The sequence below is a fragment of the Botryllus schlosseri genome, chromosome 12 (assembly GCF_051294905.1).
Source record: "Botryllus schlosseri isolate E-star chromosome 12, Bs_hap1, whole genome shotgun sequence".
Lineage (NCBI taxonomy): Eukaryota > Metazoa > Chordata > Ascidiacea > Stolidobranchia > Styelidae > Botryllus > Botryllus schlosseri.
In genome coordinates, this window is record NC_137247.1 from 6,684,421 (window position 1) to 6,707,038 (window position 22,618).

General features: G+C 41.5%; 3 protein-coding genes across 3 annotated transcripts; 2 read left to right on the forward strand and 1 right to left on the reverse strand.

The window, feature by feature from the left end:
- Nucleotides 1–5,975: 5,975 nt before the first annotated feature.
- Nucleotides 5,976–7,440, forward strand: LOC145451817 (dual specificity protein phosphatase 23-like). The gene is made up of 2 exons (XM_080330059.1): nucleotides 5,976–6,784; nucleotides 6,834–7,440. Exon 1 carries the CDS (start codon nucleotides 6,280–6,282, stop codon nucleotides 6,751–6,753), a length of 474 nt encoding a protein of 157 aa, XP_080186185.1. The 5' UTR covers nucleotides 5,976–6,279; the 3' UTR covers nucleotides 6,754–6,784; nucleotides 6,834–7,440.
- Nucleotides 7,441–7,518: 78 nt separating this feature from the next.
- On the forward strand, nucleotides 7,519–12,781 carry LOC145451794 (death-inducer obliterator 1-like). Its single transcript, XM_080330027.1, has 2 exons — nucleotides 7,519–10,734; nucleotides 11,468–12,781. The coding sequence occupies exons 1-2, from the start codon at nucleotides 7,519–7,521 to the stop codon at nucleotides 11,741–11,743; spliced, it is 3,492 nt and encodes a 1,163-aa protein (XP_080186153.1). The 3' UTR covers nucleotides 11,744–12,781.
- On the reverse strand, nucleotides 12,758–14,403 carry LOC145451804 (septin-6-like). Its single transcript, XM_080330044.1, has one exon. The coding sequence runs from the start codon at nucleotides 14,306–14,308 to the stop codon at nucleotides 13,025–13,027; it is 1,284 nt and encodes a 427-aa protein (XP_080186170.1). The 5' UTR covers nucleotides 14,309–14,403; the 3' UTR covers nucleotides 12,758–13,024.
- Nucleotides 14,404–22,618: the final 8,215 nt, after the last annotated feature.

Genomic DNA, 22,618 nt, shown 5'->3' on the forward strand with positions numbered 1-22,618 from the left:
ATAATCTTAGGCCCCTTCGAGTTCTCCTAATTGGGGGTATGGGTGCGGCAGTTATGGCCCTGGTAGATCATAAGCTAAAACTCGTAAGTAGATTATTTTCGTCCGCTGCTCCATTCGCGTCGTGAAACACAATGATCAGATCCCCGCTCTGTGTGATTAGGACTTTAGTGATACTATTGTCGGGAATATTATAATCATTCTGGGCCAGCATCGAACAATTCATTGGTGAATGGGGTACTACAGAGAAGTGAAAAAAGATTTTTCAATATGCATGATGTACTTTGTATGTCTCGTGCCAAAACAACTGAAGTTGCGATGTAGAATATTCAATCCAATGATACGATCAATTACTGTGACTCTTTCATTATGTACAATGATTTCCAGGCCGGACATTTTAAACCCACTTCAAGATTAATGCGCTCCGATAAATCCTCAATCCATTAAGATTCGTTGCGGTGGTGCAGTATACCTCCGCCAGAAGTTGCTAATAATTTGCAATTATGACTATTTTTAGCTTACAATAATACGGCCTGCCGAAATACAGTAAATCTGTACATCAATTGCACTTCATTGCGAGTTCATTGCATACCCCTTTCAACGGCATATACGACATATGACCCTATGCCGGAATACTTGATTACTTCAGCATTATCTTCCAGTTATTATACGCTTGAAATTATTTTAGCTCCTGTTAATCGTAGATTGTCATAGCCAGTAGAAAAAGCCACCGTTTCTCCCTAACGTTTTCAATTTGTACATGCTGACTTCATACGTTCCACTACGTCTAATCAGAGTCGGATGAAAAGCCTTATGCAGCCTACGTATAATTAGATAATACCAATATATTATTAGCGAAAAACATAAAAAATATAACTAAACTTACATTAGTTCTGAAATTTTCTAATTAGCTCTGTGGCCCACCTCAAAATGCTCTGTGGCCCACCCTTTGAGAACCCCTGCACTAGAGTAACCCGAGGTCGTTGGGTTGATTGAGTCTGTAGGAGTGTCAGTTCAGTATGGGGGTTGGGGACTGTTAGCTCCGGCAACTTCCGTTCCGGGACACACGAAGTCACATGCGACTCCGCAAATTGCGCTCCCCAAATGATTGACGACCATAAAACCAGTGTTGGGATCAAGTCACTGCCTTCGAGTCACGAGTCATTTCGAGTCATTGCACATTTTGACTCGAGTCAAGTCAAGTCAATCGATTTTCGAAGGTGACTCGAGTCAAGTCAAGTCACTCGATTTTCGGAGGTGACTCGAGTCAAGTCGAGTCAAGTCAAGTCAAGTCACGAGTCAAGTCACAATTCAAGTCAAGTTACGTTTTCGAAGTATGAAGCATGATTACGTCATTGCATTTTTCTAGCTGTCTGAATTACAGATTGAGTGGTCATTGATTCTGAAGCGATGAACGAATACAGACTTAAATATACACGCAATAAGGCGCCATATCGCCCACATATACGTAGAACTGTCAGCTAAAATAGAGAATAGAGAAACGAATTGATAAGATGCGATACATTACCCATTTACACATATTGATATCATACAATTCGATTCTGCGCCAATGGTTGAGGAGTATATAAACTATATCTATTAAAATTTGTGAAATTTCAATAAAACAAGAGGTTTGGTTACGGTAAGAACAGAGAACAGAAATGGATATTTTGTTATTAAATGACTTTACTACTATAGTTTACGACAACGTAAGCTGTAATCTTCGATCACTTCGTTTGTGGTCAATTTATTTGTGAGAGAACAATGAAGGCTCAGTAAAACGTACTATCATTAAATGATTGGTTGCCGTCACGGGTTCCAGCAGCGCTTCGCGAACAATCCGAAGATATGCAAGATACAGTGATTTTTATCGACACCGATAACTTGATTACTTGAAATTGACTCGTGAATTTTGCTCCGAGTCACGAGTCAATCCACATTTTTGATACGTCGAGTCAAGTCAAGTCAAGTCATTTTGGCAAAGTGACTCGAGTCAAGTCAAGTCATACGAAAAAGGTGACTCGAGTCTGACTCGAGTCATCCCAACACTGCATAAAACCGACCCATGTATTCCGAAGCCTTCGATATAGATTTTCGGGTGCTTAAATGGCTGGCACCTAATGATCCTGTCCCTGCAATCAGACCCCTCCAACATAAACGCAACTGGCACAGGAAAATATCACCACCTGCCGTTAAAAATTGCCAATTTGAAATTGAACGAGTCTGATCAAAGGAGTTTTTTTAATTTGGTCGGGTATGTATCAGCGATTTCAATCTTTAAAGTAGCGTCAATCTCTACCAGAGGTCACGCCCAAACCGTGCTTCAACGAAGTAATAAGAATGGACACCACTTGCTCATATAGACGTACCAATATTATTGATCAAATTCTTTCATTTATTCAAAAAACATTTTCGCTCCGCGCGACTAGGGCCGAAATTCACACTGATTGTTCATCACTTTATGTCAGCGATTTGGGCTCGTCCGTGCAACGACCGCCTAATACAAGCTATAGTTGGCAACTGGAAGCTTCCATAGAGTATGTGTGTGTGTGCGTCTAAGAATCGTATGGGTAGTGATGAAATTGCCTATAGCAGGATGTACGGTTCTTCGAGATGTTCCCATGGGAGAGCTCCCCTAAAGTCATACCCCCCCCCCCGAAACAAAATAAAAATTTTTTTTTTTTCTGGCTACGACCTTGCGTGTGCTCGATCTCTAGAGTGGTGGCAGTATTCTACGCAAGTCATGAAGTAACAGCAATAAATGACAACTGTCCCGTCCGGCGTCCACCCTCTAGAACAGGGGCGGCCAACAAGTGGCCCGCGAGAAGGTTTTGAGAGGCCCGCGGGTTAATTCTCAAAATTACTAATATTATCAAAAAATAAATCACCAAAACCGAATAACCAAAATTTGATTAGACTGACCGCGAAATTTGGGATTTTGCCGACTAAAATATCAGTTCGAGTTCCGACGCATTGGCGTAGCCAGGGGCCAGCCACATTTTCGCAGATCGTCGTATATGACTGTATGATGTACAATATTTCGCGCGGCTAGGTCGGGGATCCACACCAAGTCTTCATGTCATACCTGTTATTGATTTTGATGCGTATTAATATTAGTATTGTTCTCGACGTTACCTATTATCCGGTACGCTCCTATCGGAAAACTAAAAAAGGTCATCAACATTCAAGTGGCCCGCGCAATGGTTCGTAAGTCTCATGCGGCCCTTTGGCCACCCTGCTCTAGAAACTCTAAATAGTCTTGCCGTGTGGTATCGACATATAACTCAAGATGTATAATTAATTGTCCCCTGAATGTTTGATGACACCACTTCTATCAGTCCTGTCGGTAAATCTGATAATGAAAACGTATTTGCAATATGCAAATACCAATATAATGAACCAATTTCATTCATTAACAATGAAAAATTTTCGCGCTTCGCGCGAAAGTGTTGTCGTCCTGGTTTTCCACACCGCAATCATCATTTGATCATATCCGTCGGTGAGTGGAATATAGGTGTATAACGATCGCCCCAGATGTTGTGTTAATCATCCAATAAGCGCCCAAGTCCATCGATTTTACCTATTTTTTCCTTATCTTTTAGGGGGGGGGTCATTTACTTCATCGAATTTTTCGCCCCCCATAAATATTTTTTCTGGCAACGCCCTTGGTGAGTCGCATATCACAAACCGTTGCCTTAAAGGAGTCACAACACAAAAATTGATATAGGCCTATACTAATTCATTCTGTCACAAGGAAATGTAGGGTATCGAATGGACGAGCTAATTATTGTGTGGTATAATACGATGCTCCTCCACCTAGGCTCCAAGGTGTTTGAAATCGGACTGATATGACGTCAAATAGTGCGGAGCTCGATAATCATAATACTTCGTGAATATGTATTTGTTGGTTTTGGTGTTTGGTTTCGTAATGACGATTCAATTCTAGCTTTGTGATTATTGGGCGAATCTTGACCGAAAAGGCACTGTGGCTTACGTTCATTATCACCGAATGCACATTGCACACTCATTGAATAGCCGCAATCAAAGGCTCAAAGAGCAGCATGCGTCTCGCGAGTCGCAGTTTTCCCACCCCTGTTATAGACTGAGGCTGTACCGCTAACCGCTACTCCGCTATACTTGCGTAGTTTGACAGTGATAGCCTACGTATGCATGAGCGATAGAGCGCCTACTTGCGTGTATAATCAATTCTTTATTTGTTCCTCGATTCAGAATAAATGGGGACTCCATCTGTATTTAAAACAGTTGACAAAATGCACAATGACTTTGAATCATGTATCGTACTTTGAAAATTCAACTTGACTCGTGACTTGACTTATTGACGTGACTTGACTCGACTTGACTCGAGTCGATCACCTCCAAAAATTGGGTGACTTGACTTGACTTGAGTAACCTTTGAAAATCAAGCGACTTGACTTGACTCGAGTCAAAATCTGCAATGACTCGAGATGACTCGTGACTCGAAGATAGTGACTTGATCCCAACACTGTCATACGGCACTGATGCTAGATTTTGACTGATAGCGGACCCTGCGCTAATCACAAGATGTCCCTGCATGAACTGTAACAGGCGAAAGCGTGTAGCTGTGCATTGGATTTAGCTTATGACCAGATGAGGAGCACAAGTATCTTTCGATTGATACCCGTTTTATCAAATTTAATGCTCGGTAAGCCGGTCAAAAATTACCGTCCAATTGCCTTTAGCCAAATCATAGCCTTGTAAAGGCTATGGCCAAATGGAAAGTGTGACGTTGATCAATTTTACTGAGCCGTGGAATTTGCATGTTTCCACACTATACAGGACGGTATGGTATTATAAAGTGTACGAACCGTGCGAGGGCGCAGGGCGACCTACATAATTCACGAAACAACTTTGGGCCCATTTCGAGCTTGCCCCCCCCCTAACTGGGGGGTTTGCGGTGCGTTGCGGAAATTGTTTGCTGATTATGTCAACAAATCGGGCTTGATTGCTTCATTTCCCGATCAACGTTCGCAAAAGCCTTTTGGAGGAAGGAAGGAATTTCAATCTCTCACGCATACACAATAACGCACCGTCTGATTTCAGCTTCAAATCAATATGACTGTGTCGAAAATCTGGCTCACGAATTATTGTGAGCACGGCAACGTGGCTTGTGGCGCTTATGGGAGCAAAACAATATAATTTGAGGAGGAGAATGTGTATTTACTCTTCTAATCTTGTGAATATAAGGTGTTTGGAATATTTGGAAAATTGAATACGAAAGTGTAATATTTATAACGTCTTCGCGACCCACCTGAAATAGCTTCGTGACCCCCGGCTGAGAAGCAATGGTGTAGATTATATGTCTACATTGCAAGGTGTGTGGTCGCTGGTAGATGCTGATGGCTGAATTCTCACACAAAGACCGGTTATAATCGTATTACAATGTATATGGACTTGACTAATTTCATAGTAGAGAAGTGTATCCGCTTCACACGCAATGAAATTTATCAACAAGAAAGCAAAAGCTATATAATTATGGAAGCGACGAATATAGAGTTGGTGCGACCCGGTAAATTTCCAGTCAATTTAAAGCGAAATAGCCAATACTTCTGTATTTTGTCGCATATTAGGGCACAATTTCACATGTCAGACGTCAACGCTGTTTCGATACATTTTCGACATGATACCTGAATGCAGACGGAAACACAGCCAACCACGCTCCAAATTTGGTACTTGAGTGCCAAACTGCTCCTAGTACTCCTCAGTGCTTGAGCGATTCCTCTCCGGGTGACATCTGTGCAGTGCGCAACTGTGCATATCAAATATATTTAACCGCTTCTCCATTTTTATATAAATTCGCGAAGAAATACGTTAGAATCACCTTGTCATGACTAGTGCATTTAAAATGACAGCAAAGACAAGTGCGTATTGAAAGCCCCGATATTTCGTAAGCGTGTCGTTCCTATTTCGAAGACCCTCATATCCGGCAGATATTTGGTTGCAAATGCGACATGGCTTACTACAATGGCGGCAACGAATATGTTATGTTTTCGTTGATTTGATTACTTTCAGAACGTATATTGATGTGGCAAAAAGAGATGGGTTGCCTGCGACTATTGGTTAGTTGGTTATGTAAATTAGGAATTGGCAGGATAGCTGTTTGCTCTCCTTCTGTGGGTATAGTTATGAATTGCGATTGTTAAAGTAGGGTAGCCTTATTATATTATCACAGTTAGAGACAGGTGTCTCGTCAATTATATTATCATAGGTACGTAGCCATACGGTAAATTCAGTTATATTGCAATGGCGGGAGCACCACCACCTAACTATTCATGGATTGATGAAGGAAAAGTCGCGGCTTGCGCATGTCCCACGGACCCTTCACATTTCGACTATCTGAAAGACTCCGGAATTAACCGACTTGTATCTCTGATTAAAAAATACCCAGACGGAGTGGAGCAGAATTTTGATCGAGTCAATATGCAAATGTCCAGCGTCTCTATGCAAGATTTTACACCGCCAACCCAGGAGCAGATTGAAGAGTTTTTAAATATCATTGATGATTCAAAAAAGAGCAATGAACCAGTTGCCGTTCATTGCAAGATGGGCAAGGGAAGAACAGGAACCATGTTGGCCTGCTATTTGGTGAAAAATGAAAATCTTACGCACGAGCAAGCAATCAAGAAAATCAGGGAAATGAGGCCGGGGTCCGTGGAGACTAAAGAACAGGAAAAGGCAGTTGAAGAATACTATAAAAAGATATCAGCTTCCGAGTAAAATTGCTTCGCCGATTTTCTGATTTTTATTTCTAGTGCATGGTGGATGGTGCTAGTGCTGCAAAAATGAATATATTGAACAATATAAACTTTCATCGTAATTTCCTGATATAAAAACGTTTTATCTCATGATATCTATGATGCCTGATGTGCGACATGACTCCATCCCTTGCCGGCAATCCTTTTAGGGCCACATAATAAATACCATGACTTGTAACTATGCAGTAGGCAATGTCAGTCAAATCGCTAGTTCTATTAAATTTTCAACTGCGTATGTCGATAACATTCCAGTCCAGTACAGCTAATAGTAGGAATGATGACGTTTTCATAGTAGCGATGTAGATACGTGATAAATGAATAAATTTACTGCAGTGCTAATGTTAATTCTAATACGATTTCTGGTTTTCCTGAAAAGGCCGTAGTGTAGAATTGATTGCGAGTTCCAAGTTTTCGCAATTTCCGTAAACCTAATTAAAATCTAATGTTGAAAAACATGCAGCTATAATTGTAATTCTAATCTAAGGTATGAAAGCCGAAAATTTTCTAGTTGTCCAAGTCTGCTTCATACGCAATGTGTGTGATTTGATGTGATTTACAGCTTCTATATTCTATATTCTGTTGTGTTGACTAATAGTGTGTGCAGATTAATCTATGATTTAACAAACCTGTTTGATTTCTTTCGATTCAGGCAAGCCTTAAATATCAACATTACCAACGCGAGCTAGATACCGTAATCTTCAAACTGTTCTGCCATGCATCTCGGCCAATGAGCTGTCAGAGCAGGAATATATTTCTCGCATTTTCTGGAGAAAACGGAGAAATAAATATGACCAGAAAAAGCGCACACGGTGATGCTTCGGCTAGCGACAGTGGCGATAGCTCTCGGCCGTCCGAGGATGGAAAGGTAACCGGACTACGGCGCAGCAATCGTTCCAACAAGGGCATAGCGAGAGAGATGTTTGACCCGTCTCACATTCCCTCGCACAGCCGTAAGTCGCTGCCTCCTCCGGAAAAATTCTTGAAGGAAGCATCGCCCGAACCGCCGAAAGCGCAAAAGCAAAAATTGCCTGTTGCGACGAAAAGTAAACCGACAGTATCGTCAAAAAAACTCAAAGACACTACCGACGATTCAGAGTCGGAAAGCGAAAACGAAGCACACACCGACCCGAAAAAGAAATGGTGCATTTGCAGAAAGCCGCACGATGGCAGGTTCATGATTTCCTGCGATCTGTGCGAGGAATGGTTTCACGGCGACTGCGTCGGCATCACCGTTCACAGGGGCAAGCAAATGGAGAAAAAGGGAGAGGAGTATGTGTGCCCGGCTTGCATCGATAAGTCTCACAAGAAGAAGTCTGCGAAAAGTGCATCCAAGAAAGATTCCAAAGAGAAATCGGGCGTGAAGCTAAAAGGATACGCGCACGGTAACGATACTGAAAATGTTTCCGTGCCTGAACGAAATCGTAAAGACAGCACCACGAAATCGCGCGTATGCATCTTGTCAACGTGTAACAACCCGGCTCAGCCGGAATCTATCTACTGCAGCAACGTGTGCATATTAAGGCACGCGAAGGAATCTCTGGGAGGGCTCGACAAAATCTCGAAATCGCTCAAAGTCGAAAAGCCGGCCGCCAAACAGGAAACAAAAGACGAAAGAATAGTCCGAAAAATCAAGGAGGCGACCGCGAGAGGTAAGATCGCAGTTATGTGCATGAAGACGGGGAAGATATTTGCAAACGCGTCCGCGCCTTTAAAAACAGACCTGGAAAGCTTCCTGCAAAAAAATCCGACTTTCCAAAGACTGAAGATTCCAAAGGCGTACAAAGAAAAAATGCTCGCGAGGGAAAAAAAGAAGAAAGACCTACAGAAAGCGAAGCAAGCAAAAGACAACGGTACAAGCGACGTGTCAAAAGACGCAGGCGTCGGTAAATACGCGGAAGATCCCGACTATAACCCGGAACAAACAAACAAGCAATTTGCGAACCCCTACAAGCAATACACTCCGATCAGCCCGCGAAACGAGATCAAACCCAAGAAACACAAGCTGTCCCATCAAGACTCGGCCGAATCAAAGAAGTCCAAACACAAATCAGGCGATCATGACAGAAGGTCTTCGCTCGAAAAAGGCGGTTCGTCTAAAATTCCGGCCAAACGCGACGGCAGGCCGCCTTCAGACGAGAAATCTAAAGACCGTGGCGAAAGCGAGGTCCGGAAAAACGTGCAGAAAACGCTGCAGGGCATCTTAGAGAGCCGCTCCAATGGTTCGGATGACTTAAAAATGCATCCGGACTCCATCAGTAAACTTGTCTCCAAAGTCGAAGATTCTCTGCACAAGCTATTCGGCGGGGTGAATTCAAAATACAAAAACCGTTACCGCAGCATTATGTTCAACCTGAAAGACGACAAAAACGAAGGCCTCTGGCGGAAGGTGATTCTCGGCGAGGTGACCTCGTCTTCCCTGGTCAAGATGACGGCGGAAGAGATGGCGTCGAAGGAGCTGGCGCAGTGGCGTAACCGCGAGCTCAAACAGGAGCTGGAGATGATCAAAGAACTGGAAGTCGCGAAGCAGGCAGCTCGGCCTGTCGCGAAGATAACGCACAAAGGAGAAATCGCGATTGACGAAGATTACTCTGACTTAACCGAGAGCCATTTAAATTACAGTACCGATAAATCGGCACCAACTGTAGCTCCGCAGCGTGTTCGTAGGATATCTGCGACGCAGCCGGACAACGCAAACGACACAGGGTCGTCACCGGTCGACACAACATCGCGACATAACAGTCACTTGTTTGACTTAAACTGCTTGATTTGCACAGGTCAGGTTAAGGAGGAAGATGTGAATTTAGACGAAGCGGGAAACAGAACCGCGAAGCGTTCGACTTCGATTATTCTGAGCAATGAAGCGCAAGCTACGGACGAGAAAGAGACGGATGAAGAAATCATAAAGAAGATCGCGTCTCTAGGAAAAAAGAGAGAGAGCATCTCCGAACAGCTTGAGAACGAGGAGATGGAAGTTGGTGAAGGTGATGAATCAGGTGATACGCCTGAAGATGATGAAACTGAAGAGTCTTCGCCTGCCGCGATAGCCATGCCTGAGCCTGCGAAACGCGGTTTCCGCAAGCCTAGTTTAGAAAACTTTTTGTGGACGGGCGTGATCACGATGCCGGAACTGTCGAATTTCCGTAGCAACGCGTACGCCGCGTCCGGGAACTCGAAAGAGTTGGTTAACTGCATCCCGCATAAGTTAGCTATGGACGGACGCATCCATCCGAAAGTTGTTTGGGAGTATTTAGCGCGAGTGCGGAGTTTTTCTAATAAAGAAGTGTGCGTGATACAGTTTCATGCCGCGTCTGAAGAAGACCGTGTCGGCTACGTGGGGATGCTGTCGTATTTTAGCGACAGAAAGCGTTTCGGCGTGGTCAGCAATCAGAACACCCAGTTTGTGAAAGACATCTACGTAGCACCGCTGCTGGAGGATGAAGAAGTGCCTAGACAGTTACGGCCGCTAAGGGGGCCGGGCATTCCGGCCAAACATCCGTCCATGTTGATAGGCATCGTGGTCAGGTGCGTGTCTGAGGCCAAGAGGACTGTCGTCGATATTGACCGTAGTTTCGCACGCATTTCTGGTTTGGAAAACAGCGGTAAACGGAAAATTATTTCGACCGACTTTGATTTTATTGCCGAAAGTCGGGCGAAGGCGTCGAAAGTTTCCAGTGATGATGACGACGATGATGCTCCGTACTCGCCTGAGGATGTGCTCGAAGACAATGACGACGAGGAGTACAATCCTGAGACTGCGGATTTCGGAGATATACTCGACGGGGAAGAGGCGAATGCGCCTACTGGGTCGGATAGTGAGGAGGCTTACGACCCAGAGAAGTTGGTTTTCGAGAAGACGACGGTCCCACGTGGCGAGGAGGACACCCCGTACGACCCGGAGGAGGATGCTGAACGGCTAGAGAGCAGCGAAGTGAAAGCGTTGCAGGTACGGCCAGATGTGGTTTGTCGGTTATGAAGTAGGCTAACGTACTGGTACTTTTCAAAGTGCTCCGAGTAGGTTGCCCGACGTTTGGGTGTGTGACACTTGAGCCTGTGACTTTATAACCCCAAAACCATCCCTTATCAGAATTGTAACCGTAAAATTAAACCTCTAACCCAACCATAAAGACAAACTTTAATCTACATGCTCAAGCGTCTCATGGTGTATTGTGACATGCTGTTGCTCATGTCCAGGTAGCCTACTTGAGTGGTTCTGATTGTCGGCTACTTCTACTTGACATATATCAGATTTTAGGCAAAAGTATAACATGAACCTAAAAAAGTCAAATATGTAGCGTACTATTTATGGGCCATAAAAAAGATAATGGCATGACATGGAAAATAATTTGGGATTTTCCAACCGTTTGATAGTACTTTGTGATAATGGTCTAGGTCGTTACTACACTTATATGTCATTTCAATGAACCTACCGTATATGCAGTTTTATACCTCCTCTTTTGTATTCTGTGATGTGACCAATCATTGTGTGAAGGCTTCAGCGACGGGAAGAAAGCGTAAAATCTGTAGTTGCCCTTGGTAGACTGGTAGAGACGCAAGGAGCGTATGATTTTGGCACTCAAAAAGTGGTCTCTCATTATTAATCAATATATACTCGATATGGATTCATGTACAGACTCGAAATTGTAGTTGTCGGTTTTATCGTGATTCCTTTCTTGCAGGAGAAGCAAGCGTTCTTGGAGAAGATGCGCCGGGAGCTGGAGATGAAAAAGGCGGAATTGGCCAAGGAAGAGATGACGCTGCAAATCCAGCACACCGCTCCTCCGAGCGTTGTGCCGAAGCCCAAGAAGACGGTGTCTCAGACTCAAGTCGACCCGAGGGTCGCGGCACGCATGCGCAATCAGACGAAAACTCCGGACGCTCCCGCGAGCGCCCCGGACGACCCGCTTCACACGATATACTCTGTTTTAAATTTAGACCGCACGAATAAGACCTGATGCGAGACGTTTCCGAATTTTTTCGATTTCTTTTTGAATCTTGGTATTATCTCCCCGACCCCAACTGTACAGTTTTCTCCCGCTTTTCTAAAATTCTCATTGCCGGGTTGTGTCGAGCCGACGTAGCGCGTGTCTGGCATCTGCTTTTCTGCAAGATAACCATTGTCTGGTTACATGTAAGACTTCACTTCGTGAGACATTCGACAGGGGTTTACTCGAATCAAGTCTCGAACGCGTAGCTAGCATCTACTTCTCTGTTAGATGACCGTTGTCTGGATGTGTGTGAGACTCAAATCTCATGAGACATCCGATGGTGGTTTACCTGAATCAAGTCCCAAAACATGTAACTGCAGATATTGTGAGGTTGTTACATCCCATGGGCAGAGGTTCAAACCTACATGATTGTACTTGTAGTTTACTACCTTAGTTCAGCTTGGTTACCGATGCTGACGACTGATCACTTAGACTGGCGTAATGAGTCAAGGATCAATTTGAGTCCAGTAATGAGAGGCTGCATTTTCAGATACTGTAATCATAAGCCCTTGGTGACCAAGAGCTAGTTGTCAACGACAGATATTGTTTTGATATATTTTGCCAATGCAGGAGGCCTTGAGACATCAATTGATGAATAACTAGCTGCATTGTTGCAGACTGCTGTGAGAAATTATGGGGTGTTACTGATATGATTGAAAAAGGAAGCTACAGTGCCTGACCTCAAAACTAGTGGTGCTCTATGCTACTGCTAGGGTTGAAATCGCATCACTCAGGTTTTTGGACATCCCCACTCACTACCAGTGATCAATATACTATGTTTTGTGGAACAATAACTCTATCTATAGACCGCTGTGCCCATGGTGATCCTACTATACGTTTTGTCATTCATTTTCGCATACCACACTCGAAACGAAATCTGCTGATGCATGCTGTTATTCGGGTATGTGTATAGATTTGTGTTAATCATCCTCCTTATCGCACAAACATTACTGGCGTATCGTCGTTGGCAAAAGCGCTCCATTCGAATACAAGCAATCTTTGTTACGCGATGGTACTCATAAAGTCAGTAGCAGAATATGACATAGAAAAGCAAGCCATCAAGGCAAGATAAGCAATCTCTCGGCTCGTAATACGCCGCAAGATCAATGATACAGGCAGTAAATACACGGTTCATATTTACATCGTTCAATTATCCTTCATGTCGGAATGCCTCGAACCATGGCTATGTGGAGGAAGTATTGTGGTCAAGCCAGGATGTAAGATCGATAATTTGTGTACGCAGAATTCTCATCTCTTTTTGTTTTTGGAGGCGACGTGGTCCTTGGCTTGTTGCTGTTGCTGTTCCACTTGCTGCTTACGTTTGCGGAAAGCGTTGATTTCATCATCCAGAGTCTTCTTCCTGTCTTCCAATTTCTTCTTTTCCTCCATGTGCATCTTTTTGAGCTTGTCGAATTTATCGTGCAGCTCTTTCTCAGACTCTTTCAGTTCAGCTTCCTTTTCTTTGACTCTCTGCACGAACATTTGCCTCATCTCATCTTCCTTACGTTGCAGCTCGTTCAGGTGTTCGTTACGTTTGGACTCGTAGACTTCTTGCAAGCTGAAACCTTTGCCGCCATCGACACCGTCTTTGAAGCCCATCTCTCCGAGTTTGGAGCGTCTGTACAGTTCGTAGTGGTTCGTGTGCGTTTTCTCCCTTAAATCTTCCATGTTCACGCGAATCAACATCTCACGGACTTTTACGAAATCGCAATGGTTTTCATTCTCGACTTGCACGGTACCCCAAGGGTACTGGCGGGCTTTCACCATTTTATTGCCAAGCTTGATCTCGTCAGTGCTACCGATAACAGCGAATGGAAGATGGCTGTTCATCGAACCGTTCAACTCGGCGACGGTTTCATCGTCAGTAGGAAACTGGTAGATATGAACACCGTTGTTCATCAATTCGGACATGATCTTGATTTTGAATTTGTGAAGCTCGCTCTTTGACACTGTGTCGGCTTTTGCGATCACGGGAATGATATTCACTTTGCTGTCGAGATTCTTCATGGTTAGCAAGTCTAACGATTTCAACCCGTGCCCGGTCGGCGAGATGAAATATAAACAAGCGTGAACTCTGGTATCATGGTAGCCGTGTAGGGAACGGATTATCTTTAATTCTTCTTGCAAATAATTTTCGAATTGCTGGTCAATGTATTCCACGATAGGCTTGAAGCTGTTTTCTTTGTTGACTTGATCACCGAATCCCACTGTGTCGACGATGGTCAGCTTCAAACGGACATTACTTTCTTGCAATTCGTACGTGTTTGCCTTCAGTTTCACGCTTGGCATGTTGTGGTGTTGTGGCTCGTATTCGAAGTTCGTGTTGAACAGAGTGTTCATGAGAGTTGACTTACCGATGCCAGTCTCTCCGACGCAGAGTATATTGAAGCAGAAACCCTGATTCGTTGCCTTGTTGACGAGTTGGTCTGGTAAGCTGTCGAACCCGACATGACCAGCAAGGTGGAGGTTTCTGAGCTCATCAGACAAGTACTCGTGATCCCCAGCTCCCCCGTTTTCTACATCGGTTGGCATGTTTGCTTATTATTATGCCTTCCGGTATTTAAATCAAATGCAGAAATCCCTGTAAGCATCACATACAAAACAGATGACTGTTTCGTTATGGGCGTGGCAGGGTGGGCGCAAATGAGCTACCCGCTATGGCTCTGTTCGTTCGTCCAAAAATATTTCGCTGTTAATGTCATGTACCGTATACTGAATACCGACAAATTTAGCTACGTGTCATTCACATAAATTTTAGGAATATTCAATTTAAATATCACTAATGATTTATGAATGAATACGGATAACTTTCACTAAATACTACATATTTCCCGATACTAGTGCTGACAGGGAATTTGGGGGCTTGCTTGATAATTATTGCGCTTGTGAATGTATAAAATCATTTAGGTATATTTGTTGCGAATATATTGGCATTCGCATTGATGTAGTTGAAATAAACGTACCATTTCTGCTGTGAAACTTGTGAAGACTCGTTAGTCCACTTCTGGCGGCAATTTCAACGAAAAGGTGTCGCCAGAGATGTGAAGAAATTTCCTTCAATATTATTGCGACGAAAATCTGTTTCACATTATTTGAACGGGCAGCGTAGTGCCTCGATAAAGTAAACATAAAATGTTCACGTAGGTCAGCGATTTCTCTGCAGTTCTACTGCAGCGCATTTTCGACTAGCCAGGGAATTAGTAGCTGCGTTGTTGTGTAGCTCGTTACGGTTTTCTCTATAACGGAATACCGGTGCCGTACCGTTTGTATATTGTAGCTCTCAATAGCAGGTCTCATATTTTGATGCCGCTAGCACCAGCTCAAGTTTATCATTGCTTGGTGCATTGGTTGATTAGTGCGGTGGTATAATATGAAAAAGATGTATACAACAGTAACAGGGTCGCACTGAATGTAGGGTCGTACTGAAAGTGTCAAATACGTCTAGAATACTAATCAATTAATCATCAGGCAATTGATTAACAATTGCCATTGCAATTGGTGTGTAGATGGTGTTTACTGTTTTAGTACCAGACTAGAACGTAGTGAGGTGAAACCGTGATTATCTAGTTACTCTATTGTTTGATTGGATGTATGATACAATACTTTATAATTCACTCCATATTTCTAACAGGCTACAGTTCAAAAACAACAGAATCAGTGAATATTTGAAATAATTCATAAACACCTAATTATTGCAACAACTTGATTAAAATTTCTATGACAATGTATGATATGATTCTGTTTCTGTTTCTTTGAGGCATCATGACTTCCTCACTATGTCAGTCCTAATATTTACCCTCAAAAGATGTTATAACTGCCCAGGTCATTAGCGTGAATGCACTGAGTTTGCAGACTGCAACGTAATCAGAATTTATTACTTCGGTATTATGTATTTGCATACACTCTGCAGTAACTGGTAACAGTTGCAAGTACCTACCATATTGTGCTAGGTATGTATTTTGTCGTACTTCAGTTACTTCCTGTGTGTTATGTGCTTTAGTCTGAAATTTGTGGCTGATTCTCTGTAATAGTGCACAACTCACAACTCATTGCAGGTAAAATGTGAATGCAGATTGATTTTTGTAAATTCAAAATGTGAGTAACATCCTAGCAATAGTAACATTTTAAATTGTAGTAGGCCTACACTGATTTCAGGATTGTTAATTTTGTCATCGCTTCTTCTCGTATTATTTTGCCATATCATTGTAATACATTCTATATTGTATGAATCTTACAAGAGCATTGTTGTCATAGTCTAAGAAAAGCCTAAGCATCATTAAGTCTAGAACGTCTGGTACATATTTTGTAATGAATTTCTTTCCATTGTTTTCACAGAAGGTACTGGTATATGTATACTTGTGTTTTCATGTCCTTTATTTAGTCGATATTGTGTTACATTTATGTGTTTATCAGCTCGTGTAGTAAAGAAATTCCAGAAAAAGTATTGTGATAGTTTTGTGGAATGAAGAGTGGGCTATCATTTTACATTCGTCAAGTCATACTGTGTCAAGTAGATGGTTGATATGAGTTGATAACTAATGTCATGTTTCTACTTTGTATTGCTGGGGCATATTTCATGTATTGTTAACAAAAAAATTTGCCATGTTAGTTTGTTTTTGTACTGTGATTATTTTTATGTGATTACTTAGGTAGCCATGTTCTTTTGAAGATTTGGCTGGCAGATATTCAATTAATTTGATTCAATAAATATTCGTCTAATTTTCTCATTTAGCCTATTTTCTGTAAAGTTTCCACAGTGGGATGCTAGTCACTGTTTGCTAGGGTGATCAACAGCTTGTGAAATAATCATTATTTGCGCTATAATTAGTGGCTGTTCAGTGTTCAACTTGGCCCATAATCATTTGCAGTAATACAGCGGCTAAATCTTGAATGGAATATGCATTTCCATATTTTGAAGAAGTAATGAGCCCCTGGAGAGCATGACGAAATCAAATAGTTTGAGATATTAATCTGTAAGTTGTGTGACTGATGAAATTATATACTTGGGAATACTTCTGTCGAAAGTTGTTGCCAGTATCTGAGCTTGGTCATTTCCTCAAAGTACGACTTTCGATGGTAGTGTAGTTAGTAAGTATGGTTGCGATGACAGGTGAAATTGATAGGTCTTCATAAATGGTTGTTGGTGATACATTTCTCAATGTACTGGATCTAATATATTGCTATGGTATCATGATCATGAATTGTGATTCTGTCAACATTGATATATTGAGCCTGTTTCATATGATACATAACCAAGAGGGGCTTTTCATTTCATCAACATAGCATATATGTTTAATTTTAAAACGTTGTCACTTGTCAAAAACAAATTTTATGTCATTGTTAATAATTTTCCTGAATATGCTGCATTGTTTGCCTGATCTTTGACCTGACCGTGTCAGTGTTTGCTTGCTAAAAGATACAGTAATAAAACAAGACAGGCCTGTGTAGATTAGCAATGTCGTCAATTGGTTTCATTTCTACAAATTGCTTGCTTACAATATTTTGTTTACGCTGATGTCATCACTGTTGGACAGCCTGTTATGTCCATATTGCCATTACACACTGTCGTTGCCAGTATTGGTGACAAGTGCATTCGCGAATGGTTATTCAGTGCAGATATGTTTGTTTCTAACAGTCACATGAGTGCCATATGTCAATAGTAAACAGGTCAACAGCCTCAATGTAATGTAAATTAAACTGTGCCTTAAGCGTGTCTGTATATGTTTTAGACTAGTTTGAAACACACAGCAGTTATGTTGGATTACTTGGCTTCCTATTCGTAAACCGGATATTTGTAATGGTTAGGTTATTAGGAAAGGAAACTTGTAATTTATCAACGGTTTTTAAGTAATTTCATCTCTGCACTGTATATCAGAGACTGCTGACCATACATTTATAATAATATTACTTGTTTGATCACAATTCGTATTTATATGTTCACCATGTGTGCGTACGCCTACACTTACACATTGTGTTGGTCACTGATTTAAGTTACATCCGAAATATATGAAACATACTTGCTAGGTTAGTACCAAAATTAAGCAATTTTGCTCATAAATACAAAAATTGTGGCTGGTCTAGCAATACCAATAGCTTGGTATGTAAATAGACAATTCCTGAGCAAGAAAGGTAATGTGGCTGAATGAATACCTGGCACCATGTGGTTGCCATTGTGTGAGGGGACTACATCTGTATTGTATTTTTTAAATCCGTTTATGAAGCCGGATTCGCTGTAACCATGACTGCCAAAATGAAACCACTTTGTAGTGTCCTAACAATACTTGGATAAGCGAAGCTAGTTCTGAGGCAAGTTATCTTTTCAGTGACTTCAAAGTATACTATGTGTAGACGTTATTATGTATCATTTGGTTTAGGTAAGAAGGATGAATAAATATCATGGGTCTGATATTAATAAGTTAAAGATTTTTAAACTGTAACCTCATTACAAGGCACCTAATTTCGTCTCTTCACTCTGTAAATGTGTGTCTGCTAGGGCTGTTATTACAGAAAAAAGCGATTGCAACTAATTAAAATCCATGTCTAATTACACATGGGGTAGGCTCTTGTAACTTTTATTTGTTTTGATCTGAACATTCTAACGTAAGTGGTCTCTTCAGCGAGACTTAATGGTGCACAGTAATAGTTATGTTTTCGCGAGTTGTTATTAAGCACTGTTACGTGGTCGCCCATATACAAAACACTTAACTAACCCGGCCGCTGTGTCCTAAGGCAAAGTTGAATATTTGAAATTCCGATTCGAAATTGTACTGCCGACGCTTTTCGGCTGTCATAGATTTTCTTCGAAGCATCTAAATTGCTGTGGGCTAACGTATTGAAATATCCGTGACACGATAGTCGCGTTGCGGTGTCCCGATAACGAGTTTTGACGCGTTCTACGCAGGAACTCATTTATACATTCGTTCGTGACTGTCCATCGCCAGTGATGTCACAGACCTTTTGAAGCCTCGGAAACGTGGGTTTTGTGTATTTAACGGCGCTTGTGCGCGAATATTGTTCGCGAAAGTGCGACGTTTTTATACACCGAATCACGTCATCGTAACCTTTCGAGTGGGGCTGTAGAGAAAGCATGAGTCGAGTATCTAGTGCTTCAGAACGTTTTTTTTGCGTGCCGAGGGGAAACGCGTCGCAGTCCACATTGATTCATCACGTGCCGCTGTGAGTGAGCCAGTTTAGGGATCGGTGGGTTTGAGTCACGGGCTTGCGGTATAAAGCGTTCTATAACCGGTTCTGTATCATGGATTTTCGTAGGTTTGGTGAAGATTGAAGAGGCGGCATTTCTTACGCGAAAATTTGAAATCGTCGATTTCTGTAACCAGCAACGCGAACGCGCGGTATAGTTTCCAATAATGCTGATATTCGATATGAGGTGTTGTATTTCTGGGATATTTCGGTAGCCGTTATAGGGTCACACCAATCTCTCGATTACTAACGAAAGCGACGCTGGCGTAGGTACGGCTGCACTGTAGAGGGGTGTCTTTATTTTGTGCTAGGAAACTTATGAAACTTATGAAAACTTATGAAACTTATGAAAACTTATGACACTTATGAAACTTATGAAAACTTATGAAACTTATGAAAACTTATGAAACTTATGAAACTTATGAAAACTTATGGAAACTTATGAGACTTATGAAAACTTATGAAACTTATGAAAACTTATGAGACTTATGAAAACTTATGAAAACTTATGAAACTTATGAAAACTTATGAGACTTATGAAAACTTATGAAAACTTATGAAACTTATGAAACTTATGAAAACTTATGAAACTTATGAAAACTTATGAAAACTTATGAAACTTATGAAACTTATGAAAACTTATGAAACTTATGAAAACTTATGGAAACTTATGAGACTTATGAAAACTTATGAAACTTATGAAACTTATGAAAACTTATGAGACTTATGAAAACTTATGTAACTTATGAAAACTTATGAAAACTTATGAAACTAATGGAAACTTATGAAGATAAAGAGCTCTTGGATGAAGAGCCGTTCAACATACATTTAAGAATATCTTCCTATTGAAATGAACCCGATTATTTTCGGCTAAAACACGTCAGGGGTAATCGTCAGTAGCTAGTAGAGAATTGAAAAGAACACTGTAAAGCAGGGGTGTCAAACTCAACTGGCGTCGCGGGCCGGATTCAACACTTCAGATCGCTCGCGGGCCGCACCTAAATTCCCCATTCCCGAAATACCTCAAAATCCATGCCTTATTTTTCATTTGAATACTCCATTAACCAGCGTTTATACACAATAGTGTGTTACATTATATTACGGATGATGGGGGTTCTATTCTAGCTGCACCTTTTATTCTTAAACAGTGGAATTGGCAATAATACGATGATTGGACGGATGAGTAAAGTTATAAACCTATAAAGCAGTGGCTCTAACGATGGTTTAAGTTAGCATATTTCTATGCTCCCTTCGTTTTAGTGATATATTGACTTCAACCGTGCGAATGCGTTGTGAGGAATGGAAACACGGTCGTTGGAATTTGCTTCATAGTATTATATCGCGAATCGAGTTTCTCTAGAGGCTGGAGACCTCTAATATATTTTCCATGTAACCTGCATATCAGGGTTCTTGGCGTTTTTCCTTCTGTGAATAACTAATCTTTCGTCAATGAAATGAGCTCGCACTTTCTTGCTTGCTCGGAATTGGGTCTCAAAGTCAGCGACCTGGTACTAATGGTGACTAGAAACCACAATGCCCTAGTCTGGTGGTTATAATGTTGCCCATAAACATGCTCGACGTGCTATCTTGAAGGACTTAATATTGGTTATATTTCTTACTGAAAATCTCAACATCTTTTAGAAATGTTCTGGATATGACAAGCATTTATCAATCTACTCAAAATGGCTTCGTCCGACCCGCGACATAGTAACTAGTTATCACAAGAATGCGGCCCGCCGTTTCATAAGGAGTTTCAATCTGCAGTGCAGCACTGCATGAAAAAAATGCGGCATTGCCACGATATAATAGTAGCCTACATCGTATTATTCGATTGTTACGCCATAAAACGAAGGTGGTTGAAGTAGGAGATGGAGATAGACTAGACTGGATCAGTGCTTATCAATCGGGTGTATCTCGCAACCGAAGGTGTTCCATACTTTTTTAAAGGGTTTACCACTCTAATGGGGTGTGACAATAAAGGTGTTCTTCCTTTGCTTCAAAAACGCTTGAAACATCTCAGACGCAAAGACGGAATCTCAAACTGTTCAATTATAGATAACTAGCCTCCGTATATTAGTTAGCCTATCTATAGTTTAATTTTCCAGAAGGCATTGTGTGCCAAGACAAAAAAAACCTGAATAGTGTTCTGGCCATAATGGTGAAAACTGTTAATATGATTTTTGTCTCATTAACTGAATCAGTTACGCCAGATATTACTAGAAGCAGAGAATCAATATGGCGATGTCATGTAGGCCTATATCTGTCATGTTCGCGCATTAAGTCGAGCAGCTATGCTTACACGAGTGTACGAACTGAGAAATGAAATAGCAACTTTCCTCGAAAACACAAATATCACCGACTCATAATCTTGTAATCGAAAATGGGTATCTCTTCTTGCTTTCCTGGTACATTTAACGTCATATCTGAACAAATTATGCTCACTTTCCTATACTGGAGGAGAGAAAACCTAGTACCGACACTACATTTGTAACTGTGATACGAAATTTAACTACTGAATATTCACCCGATTTTCCGACATTCCTTCTCTACAAAATGAATTCCGACTATTCAGTACTCTGTTTAATGTGGACACCAATACCATTGCCTGAAAATTTCAACCGGGCCTTTCTGAAATGCGATGCAGTTGAATTGAATGACAAATTTCATACAAAGAGCATATCGCTGCATGACTTTGACAAAGAGTACGTTCTTAAAATTGGTCTTTATCCCAGCTTGACCAACAATGCAAAAGAAATTGCATCGATTTTTGGAAGCACGAACGCATTTGAACAATAGTTTTGAACAATGTAATTCACGAAGAGCAAGCTAAGATCACGTATTTCGGACGTCCATTTTGAATAGGGTCTGATTTTTGTGTCATCTGACTTGTTACCAGAAGTTGAAAACCTTCCACAAAGCAAGCTGCGTCAATTGTCACATTTATTTTGTGTTGTTGAAGTGTAAATACATGTGTCTTCTGATAGGTATGATTGAGATTGCAGCAATGTAGGATAATATACCGAAGTGAGCGTAAAATATAGTACTAAGAAAAATTCCGGTCCGCCAGAAAGTTGTGCACCCGAAATTTGGCCCGCGACTAGCAAAAGGTTGCCGACCCCTGCTGTAAAGCAACAATCTCAATGACATAATGAATACAAGCCAATAAATAATCAATCAATTTTAGTTGAAACCGTCCAGATATGTCGTACCTCATTGTCATCGCATATGTGCTGTGTCGATGTTTGATATGAACGCATGGCATCCCGCACACCAATGCTACTTCGCCTATTTCATAGCGCAATGGTGAGAATTCAGTATGCATAACACCCGCTTAATCTTATACCATAAACCTGACTGGAAAGAAAATTTATTACCGTGAATTATACTGGACTCATTCACCTTCAGTTTGCTTAAATTTATTCCGAATGCCAAGTGAAAACCGTGGGCGTTGTCAATGTGAAGTAGGATAACTCGGAAAATTTTCACGACCAGTTGTGGAAATTGAGATAAGTTCAGTTCATAACGTAACAAGTCAGAGCTATTTGTCATAAGCACGAGAATGGCAAATGTCCGTACAGCAACCTCGGTTCGTTTCGGACTATAGGCTACAGTTCAGTAGTATTTTCCGGAAAACCAGAAATA